An 11,641-nucleotide genomic window follows, 5' to 3' on the forward strand; every position below is an offset into this window, starting at 1 on the left:
AACTGCAGAATGTGTGTATTTATAATCCATGTGCAGCAGATACGTTCGTACCGAGGCAGGACATCTTCAAGTATAAACATGCATTTTACAAATGAAAACAAGTAAAGTGAGGTTGGGTCATATCCCACGTTTAGAAAGAAGCAACAAACCTATACAATGCAGCAATATTGAAGGTTTATGAAACACGAAGTTATTTATCTGTTCATTTTATTTTTTTGCTGATCTGTGAGGGGTTCAAGTGTCTTGCTTTTCCAACCTCGTGCACTGTGACAGTGATATCACCGTTAGTGTTGCATCAAAGCAGCCATGCAACTTTTGAGTCACTAGATGGCAGCAAAAGGAGGATTGTGAGCCTCCATTGTGCCCGTTTCATGTTCCACCACCAGAGCTCACTGTACCTTCACAGCTCATCTTCTAAACTCTCCGCTCATAAACACTACCAACATCTTATCTCATGTTCTTTCCTTCCAGCTGATATCCATAACTGAGCAAAACACTCATGCATCAACACTACTTCACCTTTCACTTACATACAGTGAATTTCATTACTGTTGGAAGGATAATCCCCATATGTTGAGCTAACTAATTGAATTAGAAGTGACATTTAGCGAGAGAATAGCAAAGAGAGTACAGAGTATAGCAGAAATAAAATGTTTTCAAAGGCAACAAAAAGATGGCTTCATGTGCAGGATGTGCAACTAAGTGCTTATTAAGATTCCTCAGTAAATCATGAGTTAAGCTTGTTTGCTTGTCTGCGTGTAAAGTAATTATACCACTATGATTGAGTGGAGCCCAGTATTTTCCCTGTCACTGGGAAATGGCCAAGAGCATACCTTTCACAAAACCTGATGCAACACCAAGACTCTGCCTCCTGCTGGCAACTCGTGTGTGGTGTTTAATGAGACCTGTGAGCTGGATATCGTCCATGCACCGAATTCAAGCATTCAAGTTATGCATCAGTAATGAATCATTTATGTGAGGCACCATAGCCTTTTCCAGAGTACCTAATAACACTAAGAACAGTCATAACATATAAACTGGAAGCATGAACACTTCTATCTGACATCACGTTTCAAGAAATAATTTTTCTCATGTTCAGTCAGTTCATGTCATTCTAGCTTTTGAAATACATATTTGTGTTCATTGCACCTGACATACCAATCACTGTTTACTGCAGATGCATCTCTGCACATGAACTAAGCAACAAAGTCATTTAAAATAAATAATAAAATAAATATTCCAACCAAAAGAAGTAGCAAAATAACAAACAAAAGTTATAGCCCTGTTATGTCAGTACACTTTATGAAATGAAGAGGAAAATCCTAAGGAGAGTAATATTATCACGTAAGGGAGGTCTTCAAAGCCGGTTTGATCCCCTCTGAAGACAGTCAAAAATTGTTAAAGATAACTGCAGTATTAGTAACTGATCAAGCCATGTGGTATAGGAGTATAGGTATAGATGCATTTGTATGCAATATGTCAATGAATGAGGATCAATATGTAAATTCAATCCAATATGCATAATCATATGAAAATGGTGATATTACCAAACAAAATGTTTTCCCCCTTTCTATTAAGCAGTAGACCAACCATCCTAAAGACAACACCTCATAGACAACTCATCTGACAAAAACACTGATGATGTGAAAGATAAAAGAACATAAGTGAAAATGTAACATTGGTACCTCAATAATTACCATTGCTACATGGTTAATATTACATTCCTTTAAGAAAACAAACGTGATCCTCAGCAAGTGTTATTCATCAAGTCAAATCCTTGTATATACCTGAATGGCGGGTGGAGTAGATGCTCTGTGCCTCCGCCTGTAGCAGAGTAAATCACAGAGCCTGCGCCAGAGGTAGGAGGCAACCAAACACATGCCGTTGACGAGCCAAATGTCCAAGCCTGTGAAAAATGTCTCCATGGCTTTCACTTTACTCCTCATCCTTCCGCTGCAGTCAGGTTTTTTTTCCTATCTTTAACCACGCCGGAGCTCTTGGAGCTTAGGGAGAAGAGACTCAAGTGCAGCAGCGTTAGGGGAGATGACAGCTCCTTCTCGGGGCAAGGACCGCCCAAACATTAATGCTACACTATCCACCACAGCCTCTGTTAATTCAGTCAACACCCCCCCACTCCTGTCAGCACTTAGAGTCAAAGGACGAGCAGTTTGTCCTCATGACAAAAGAGTGACAGGTGCCAGCAAAGGGTGTCTGAGAGACATGTTCTCTCTCACTCTGTCTTATTTCCCATCTTCATTAGAGAGCAAATCTTTTGTTTTTATATGTTCCCATATTCCTTGAAAAAAACTATGCACAATTAATCTTCAACACAGCACTGACATTGAAAACTGAGAGAATTGTGACAGGGGTTTCAATCTCCCTGTCAGCATAGACACTTGGATGTGGTGTAAATAAAGAGCCTGTGCTATTAGATTACTGCTGCAAATGTCATACCAACTGTCACGTGGGATTCACACTCACTGGTCTCGGCAATGGCAGTTCTACATCAACCGTTATTGTTTGCAAAGCCTCCAGTGTAAACACAACATTTATTCAAACATTATTATGTCTGTGGAGATTCTCATTCATCCAGGTCAAAGTTATCCGCAAGGGTGTTCAATCAGAAGCAACTGGACTTCGTTGCAAATTCTTGAAGATGTTTAACATCTGAACTGAAGAAGCCTCTTGGATGCATGTGAAACATCTTCAAGAATCTACAACCAAGTCAACAAATTTAGTTCTTGATTACTCACAATGTCTCAGTTTTGCTTTACAGTAGCAACTCAGGTTTCTTAGGCAGTCTAATGTAAGACCACACTGAATCATTTTGATAAATTAATGTAAAATGTAATCTTTACAATAAAGATATCACTAGTCTTTGCTTTTAATTTGAGTTGTGAATGAACCTTAGTTATGTTACAGCAATTCCACATTTTAAAAATGCATTAGCACCCTCTGGTGTTGCTTCTGCAGATTCAAAAGCTTAGTACCGATATTCTAAAGCATAATTCATTAACAGCATGGATACCTCTGGATCAAACTTCATTTCCCAGTAGCAGCGCATGGTTTTCACCTTCTCTAAGTAGGGGAACAAGGCCAGCTTGGTCATGTTTCGGCTGTTGGCACCGTTATGAACTGACTTCAACTTGGCCATTCTCCCTGAGGGGGACACTTGGCCACCAGCCCGCTCCTTTCTGAGCTCTCACTCCGTCTTCTCAGCCTGGTTGACCTCGATGGGGTATTTCTCTTGGCCGGATCTTTTGCCTATGAGAAGGTGAGAACAAGTGAGGAAAGGTGCAGTAAATCAACAATTAAGTTGTAAGAAAATAGCAGCATTAAATCATTTCGGACTTATGTTTAATTGTACTTCATCTATTTTTTCCCCTTACTTTAAATTATAAATCACTTATAGTATAGTATCATAAATCACTTATAGTAGGGTGAAACTGTATCCTTTGTAGTATGGAGGATATAGAGGGTGCAAAGAAGTTCATAATAACTATTCACCCAATGTAATGAAATACGAATGCAATGTTTTGCACTGATTTGATTGGAAGCAAAAAACCTGGTTATCCTTGCACACTTTCTTGGAAGTCCAGCCTCCCCATTACATCATTGCTGAACTGCATCAATTGATTGATTAGCTAAGGAAGGAATTATTAATCTATTAGTCAATCAATAGTAAATTCATCGGTAGGTCGCTTACTATTTTGGTAATCGAACTGCCACAGTACAGGGCTTTGCTTTGTTTTGTATCACTGCGAACAGAATATATTTATGTTTTGAACTGTTAACCAGATAAAGGAGGCAGAAACTGCGATGGACATTGTTGACTATTTTCTCATATTTTTAGACTGGGAGATAGAACAAACAAATAATTGTCAGATTAACTGATAATCAAAGTAGTGACTCAGTAAGAACCCGGAAGTCCTCCATACTGTTGGCCAAAAACTGTACCTTGATAGTTTGCAAGATTCACGTACCTGTCCGAGGGGGGAAAGAGGGTCCATAGCCCACATTGAAGTTTTGTAAAAACAGTTGCAGTTTCTACTATTTTAACGAAGATACAATCCATATTTAGTTTTAAAAAGTCTAGTATTGTTTAGATATATTATATCTCTTGCGTCCGTGCAGCAAACATACCGAGAGAACATAAAATTCCAAGTGTCAGACCGTCTCATCAGTCCATAAACGCACCCAAACCCGGAAGTCAAAGGAAGTCCACTAAGTAAATTCTTTTTAAATAAAAAATAAAATGATGTTAGGTTAAACGTCATATTTAGCTGGTAAAAGGGGAAACTCACAACTTGGTATATTGTTAAAAACAGTTTATATTTCTTTCTTTCGTTTTAAGTGTTTGGTCACGTGATTAACGTGAAAAGTTTCGCGGGAAATCAACATGGCGCAGGCGGGCGACATGATATCCACAGCGACGGGCTCGGTGCAATGTCCCGTTTGCTCCAAATACTTTGAGTCGGCTGTGATTAACGGACACCTCGACGTGTGTCTATTGAAGGGGGATACCGACAGCTGCCCGTCACCAACTACCGACGAGAGAGGACCTCCTCTAAAGAAACCCCGCATCAGTGCGGAGGTCGTACCGCCCAGTCCCGGTGTCAACAAACCTGCCGCGGGGGCCCCGACATCGTCGATGTTCTCTCTGTTTCAGACCAACAAGGGTAAATCATCACTTCCGCGTGAGCAGTGTGGCTCGTTCACCGGTCAACAAAGTGCTACCGGCGCTGTCAACACGGGGGTTAAACGCGGTGCAGTGAATGAAGCTGAACCTGGACCAGCGGCGGGGGCAGAGACTGTGAAGAGCCACACGTCCGGCGGACAACCGCTGTCCGTGAAGGCAACACGGGGTCTATCAGCGCGGGCGGTGCTCACGATGGACAAGCCTCTGGCGGACATGCTGCGACCCAACACTCTGGAGGAATACTTCGGTCAAAGTAAAGTGGTGGGCCAGCAAACGCTCATCCGGTCACTCCTGGACTCGCAGGAGATACCGTCTCTGCTCCTGTGGGGGCCACCGGGCTGTGGAAAGGTGTGGATCATGTGACAGCCGAGTTCCCAACATGAAGCACCATCCATCCATCACTATGTTGATTTTATTTTTTCTACTATTTTCATTTTTTCTAGAGCTGCAACAGTTAATCGATAAATCAATTTGTAATTTATTACTAAATTTCTCGCCACCTTTTTTAATAATCGATTAATCGGTTCAAATAGTTTTTATGGGGGGGGGATACATAATTCTCTGATTTCAGCTTCTTAAATTTGAATATTTTCTGGTTTCTTTGCTCCTGTATGACAGTAAACTAAATATCTTTGGTTTGTGGACCAGAAAAACATTAACTTGAGATTTGGGAAACACTCAACACTCAACAACTTTCAAATTAAACAAGAAAATAATCGTCAGATTAGTCGATTATGAAAATAATCGTTGGTTGCAGCCCTCTTTTTTTCTCACTGTTTCCTTTGGAGTAGAAGAGAACACTTTACATTGGCATTATTACCGCAAAAAGTGGACTCTGTGACTTTACTTAGCATTGACTAAGAGTATTCTCATTATCAACCAATATCTGTAGACATATATAGGTTTTCATAACCATTATCCCAGTTTCTCCAGATGTTTCTTGTGTCTTACTGCTCTTCTCTGTGCAGCACTTCACAAAAAGAGAGGCTAAACATGACAAACATTTTCGGCATGTTGAAGAGAGTGAATTATCCAGGCTGGTGCTTGCTGCTCTTCTATGTGTCAGACCTGAATATAGAAATTTAATTACCTCTTAAGTATGCCGGGCTATTTGCATGGATTGTTCTCCAGCAGTTTTGTCATTCTTAGACCTTGTCAACATACTTTACTCATACTAAACGTCCGTACCTACCTCAGTCACTTGTCTGACAGTCTTCGGGTTTCACAATTGAATTGTTATTTTTGTTGCTGGTTCAAAGCATGAAGGCAAGATTTATGGGGCCTTGCAAGCAAGGTGCATAATTCAAGCTGAGATTTTAAATGTATGGCTCAAACACCTGGGAATTAAAGCCATATGAAATAATTATTAGGGTCCCACACGAATGAGCAAAAAATGTTTTCACAGTCTAATGGGTTTTTTTTGTTGGTGTGGGGTAATTTTGGATTCCAGAGGGCTGCGCACACACGGTATGCTTTAATCAGTTTACTTTGTACATGTTGTCTTTCAGACCACCCTTGCGCACATTATCGCCAGCGCCAGTAAAAAGAACGGCACGGCTCGCTTCGTCACGCTGTCTGCGACCAGCACGTCCACCAGTGAGGTGCGAGAGGTGATCAAGCAGGCGCAGAACGAGCTGCGACTGTGCAAGAGGAAGACCATCCTGTTCATTGATGAAATTCACCGCTTCAACAAGTCCCAACAGGTGCAGTACTTAGCCAGTACATTGGGGTTGTAATCTACTGCTAGAAATTGTTAAAATAACTTAGGAGGCTCAATGTTATATATAATAAAGTCTATTTAATTTGTATCACACAACAGGTTGTAAATCTAATGTTTATATTTATCCTCCATTTCTTTATAGTTTTACAGCTTCCATTTAGACAGTTTGATTCTTGGAAAACAAATCACAAGTCAACAAGTCAAGAAATAGATTGCGCTAAGTTTCTGAAACCGAATACTGTGAAGACTTTCCTTTGAATCTTAGCCATTTAGTCATCAGTAACTTTTAAATCTTGGTTGTAAAATTACTGCTAACAACATTTTTAAACTGAGATTTGAGGGGTTTGAATAGTTGGCGTCTCGTACCTTCACAACAGACTCCATGACTCTTAGCAGACGTGTGATGCATAAAAATAAATCCCTGTATTAGCTGCCAAGGAGGACCAGTTTAGATCCTCGCTCAATGATTTGATAAGACCCCAAGCATGAAGATATATAACATATTGATTCAAGTGTTGTCAGGGACTTTATCTTGCGATGCTGGCAGCAAAATAAGTAAATTCTCTAATGCAGCAAGAATTATGAAAGGAGTCAAACAAATACTTACGCTTGATGTTGTCACTTCAGAGATCGTGGTGGTTTTCTTCTCATTTCCCGTTTTTTCTTTTGCCTCTTTCTTCCCTCATTTGTGTGTATCTGTAGGACACCTTCCTTCCTCACGTGGAGTGCGGGACAGTAACGCTGATCGGAGCGACCACTGAGAATCCGTCCTTCCAGGTGAACGCTGCCCTGCTGAGTAGGTGCAGGGTGCTGGTTCTGGAGAAGCTCTCTGTGGAGGCAATGGGCTCGATCCTGGACAGGGCTGTGACCACGCTCGGCATCAGAGTCCCGGGACCAGATCTAGCAAGTCCCAAAGATCAAGACCAAACAGATGGACACGAGTAAGCGCAGAGCCCCGCTCTCCCAGATGTCATCATCGGGTGCCACCCAACAAGTCTCTTCTTTTGTTCCTGGATTAGAGGGTTCACTTAATTAATATATGGGAGGAGTGTACCAGTTGTTGGAGCTGCAGCAGTGTCCTAGAATCTGGTTTGATATGTTGACAGAAAAGAATTTTCATGAGGTCAAGGAACAGCATTTTCTGTTAGGAGAGGAGCATAATATGTCTCGTTTAAAAAAAAAACAATCAGCTCTTTAAAAAAATGAAGTCATCATTTTGACATAATCCAGACATTGTCAAAAGTAAAACATTTAAGATAAACAGATTTTTAAGAAGCTTTGCTTTTAATTATTATTATGTTAGAGCAGTTTAAGAGACGTGTGGGGAGATGACATTTTCATATATTCATCATCATACCCAGGACCAAGCAGTAATCTGAGTTTGCAGTTATTTCATTCTTAGGTGTAATAAGATTATGCCCTATTGACCTTATTTTTAAATTCCCCTCATATTCATATTTGGGCAATATTTGTCTAAGATGATTCATATTTTATTTCTCAGGCATTGAATCTTTACAAAGGAAATGACTACAGTCACAAATATTGCCACTGATACTGTAAATGTTTTTCTCTTTTCCTAGACCAAAGATTTACATTGAGCAAAAAGCTCTGGACACTATCGCCTACCTCTGTGATGGTGACGCAAGAGCTGCACTCAACAGTCTGCAGCTGGCTGTTCAGGCTCAGGTGAGCCGGTCAAGCCTGTCGGCACAAAACGGTCCACCTCAAGAAATCCTGGTGAAGGAGGCGCATGTGAAGGAAGGTCTTCAGAGGTCCCATATTCTCTATGATAAAGCTGGTAAGTGGTTAAATGCACTTATCATTTTAATGTTTCTGTAGTTTCTACCCCCTGTGAACCCCACTGATCTGAAAAGTGTCTTGTAAAGTTTAGCACTCTAAATTTATCAAAGCATCTGCTGTTGTGACTTCCAACAGCTCTATTCGGCAATTATGATTATAGAAGTATTACTAATGCTGGCTAAAGGTGTGAGGCACTGTCAGAGGAACATTAACACCCCGCAACACATTTCACAAATCCTCATCTTTAAAATCCTCTCCGGAGCTTTAGTATAACTCCGGCTTAAATGCCAGATCATGTTTCCTCCTAGTAGCCGTTTGTCACTTTTTTTGTCATGAGGCTTTCATATGAAATACACGAAATGATGAAAGATAAAAGTGCATATAACCATGTTTATTGTCGTGCTTACGGTTGCTTAGGAGTGCCACGTTGTGTGTGTGTCTCCTGTTACCCTAATACTCAGCTGTCCCAAGAGATTGAGATTTACTGTTCCCTGTGAATGGATGGGATGAAACTGCTTCTGAGCTTGATGAATGACCCCTCATTATGGTTTCATATTTTCAGCATTACATTTACATTTTATTAATTTGTATTACTACGGCACGGTTTCATGAGATAATTTGAATCTAATGTTCTCCGCACCATGTGAAGCGGTTGATGTACTGCCAGCTGCAGAATGATATGTCTTTTCTTTTTCTTTTCTTGATGTTTTGGTGTGTATCTGTGTTCCTCGAAGGTGAAGAGCATTACAACTGTATCTCAGCGATACATAAGTCGATGAGAGGCTCCCATGTGAATGCGTCTCTGTACTGGCTGGGCCGCATGCTGGAGGGCGGCGAGGATCCCCTCTATGTGGCTCGCAGACTCGTCCGCTTTGCGAGCGAGGATGTTGGTATGTGAATTATTGTATCCCGTCATCACCGTGTGTCTTTTACAACATGTGTGGCTATCCTGTATGGATAAGATTAGATTTGTCTAATGTTGTTTGCGGCCTGTGCGACTCTGTAGTTCACTTTGAGCCTGAGTTAAAGACTGTGTTCTTCGGACAGGGGCCTCTTGATTGTCCCTACATCTCAGCTCATAACTAAAGATTACTGTGGGCTCTTGGTGGTGAGATCCTTCAGCTGTGAGGCCTGTAATAAATACACAGGCATGTTAAATTTACCTCTCCCCATGTTTTTTTTAATGCAGAAGCCTTTTGTGATTGATTTCTTCACTTGTCCTGTAATTTCGCAGGTATGGCAGATCCCTCCGCTCTTCCTCAGGCTGTGTCCGCCTTCCAGGCCTGTCACTTCATTGGGATGCCGGAATGTGAGGTAGGCTGACATGACTAGTTAGTAATGCTTTTACACAGTCTTCAAAATATCTCGCTGCCATGGTATTTCATAATCCCCATAATCCCCCTCTGTTCATCTGCTGCTCAACAGGTGATCCTGGCTCAGTGTGTGGTGTATCTGGCACAGGCGCCGAAGTCTGTGGAGATCTACAAGGCCTATGCAAACGTGAAGGCCTGTTTGAGGAACCACAAAGGCCCCCTGCCTTCCGTCCCCTTGCACCTGCGCAACGCCTCCACAAAGCTGATGAAGCAGCTGGGCTACGCTAAAGGCTACAAATACAACCCAGCCTTCAGCAACCCTGTGGAGCAGGATTACTTACCTGAGGAGCTACGCGGAATCGACTTCTTCACCTGGACGCCCTCAGACCCATGAGTACATCCTGTAATGATTTAGGCCACATAATGTGCAGTCTCAAACCAAGGCTGCTAATTGTGAACAATAGTGGGATATATGTTTTGATGTGGCCACTGATCCAAATTCACAATTGACATGCTCAGTTTCCAAGGTGAATGAAGAATTGAAATCACAACCATTTTCATGTTCAAATGTTTGTACAGTTTTACTTTTGTCAATTGTTTTAGATTATAAAGGATATACAACCCACGTACAGTTAAATTTACATTTAGATAGATAGCTCATATTAAGTCCTCAATTCATTGGAAATAAAAATAAATGAAACCTACAGTAAATTACAGGGCATGCCTTTGTATTTCCATAATAGGTAGTCTTTAAATGTGTTAAATAAGTCTGTCGAGGTTTACCTGTCTTCCCTACATTGTTTAAACTGATTAAAATGTTTGTATGTTTATATCCCCCCATAATGTAAAATACAAAACTACACTAAATTGAACTTTCCTTAAACACTTTTTTTGTTTAGTCATTTATTCAGTTTTGGGCCATGGTCTGCAAAAAACAATAACACAAGGGTTAGTTTGTTCATTTCACAAAGACATTACACTATGTTCAGTGGACTGTGTCTTCATGTAAAGTGACATTTATGTGGTTTCCCTCACCCCGCTGATCCACGAGATGAAAGAGGCCACACGGGTATTACATCCACGTCCATTCACAAAACTAGTCACTCCTTCAACCGTCTCTTCCCTTACAGTTTAGAGGGCTGCCAGAGTCACCCTAGAAGATGATGACAGTTATTGAAGCAGTGGAGAAAATGTTATTGTTTGTGTTACACTAAGCACATGTTTTGTGGTTACTTACATGGCATGCTGACTTGGTGTCTCCTCCAGCACAGACCATTGTTGTTTTCACTGAGCTGCCCCACCAGTCATTTTGTCTGCAGATGCTGTGATCCACCATAGGAAGTAGGCCTGCTGTAGTGCAGCCGCCCGCGGACCTCCAGCTGAACATAAATGTACACACATGTTGTAACGACAGCTGAGAATTCGAATTACATTTGATGCTTGTCCCGGAGCAATAAAATGCACTACACCCATCATAAGCCAGGTGTTAGCAGTCTTGGCAGCAGGTCTTACTGTAGAGACGACCCCAGCCTGTGACATAACAGTGCTGGTCGTGGGCAAGGGCAGCACTGTGCTGCGGCAGGCAAGCCAGCTGAACCTTGTCATTAATAACAGCACTCCTCTCCAGCTTAAGCAGGGCAATGTCATTTCTATGTAACAGAATGAAACCCAAAGAATTTAAAAATGTCAGTTATTATGTTTTCTTAATAGCTCAGAGTCCAATAGACTGTCTAGAGTGCCTGTTTCTTTATATCTTTATTTATGACAAAACTTATATTTTCTCAGCTGCTATTCCATAGAAACTGTCAGGGTAAACACCCTTTTCAAGGACATATTTACTTACGTAAACGTAAAGGATTGTAACTCACCCACAAGACACAGTTGTTGTTCCATTTGGGATGGATCAACATTTTTTCCACCATAATTGACTTTTCAGGTCCCTCCTCCTTGTCCATCATCATCAACATGCAGAGCTATTTATGGGCAGCAGTCACAGCCTGGGAGGTTTCCTCCCATTCTCCAGGTGGTGAAACTGCTGTTTGCAAGCAAAGAAGCCAGCTAATGGCAGAAATTAAAACTGTAAAAAAAAACATGTGCAGATTAAGATAT

The 11,641-nt window shown here is 41.2% G+C and overlaps 1 protein-coding gene and 1 pseudogene across 2 annotated transcripts; one reads left to right on the plus strand and one right to left on the minus strand.

The window, feature by feature from the left end:
* The first annotated feature begins 4,364 nt into the window (after positions 1-4,364).
* Positions 4,365-10,415, plus strand: wrnip1 (WRN helicase interacting protein 1). Of its 2 annotated transcripts, XM_035634791.2 has the most exons (7): positions 4,368-5,047; positions 6,208-6,402; positions 7,122-7,360; positions 8,000-8,217; positions 8,954-9,109; positions 9,454-9,533; positions 9,645-10,415. In XM_035634791.2, exons 1-7 carry the CDS (start codon positions 4,400-4,402, stop codon positions 9,924-9,926), a joined length of 1,818 nt encoding a protein of 605 aa, XP_035490684.1. In that variant the 5' UTR covers positions 4,368-4,399; the 3' UTR covers positions 9,927-10,415. The 2 variants fall into 2 exon arrangements, with proteins under 2 accessions (XP_035490685.1, XP_035490684.1); XM_035634792.2 differs by lacking the exons at positions 9,454-9,533; positions 9,645-10,415 and adding an exon at positions 9,267-9,367 and having other exon boundaries at positions 4,365-5,047.
* A 24-nt stretch (positions 10,416-10,439) lies between these two features.
* On the minus strand, positions 10,440-11,519 carry LOC118310427 (annotated as a pseudogene).
* Between the last annotated feature and the right edge of the window lie 122 nt (positions 11,520-11,641).

This window comes from Scophthalmus maximus, chromosome 5 (genome assembly GCF_022379125.1).
Source record: "Scophthalmus maximus strain ysfricsl-2021 chromosome 5, ASM2237912v1, whole genome shotgun sequence".
In the NCBI taxonomy this organism is placed as follows: domain Eukaryota; kingdom Metazoa; phylum Chordata; class Actinopteri; order Pleuronectiformes; family Scophthalmidae; genus Scophthalmus; species Scophthalmus maximus.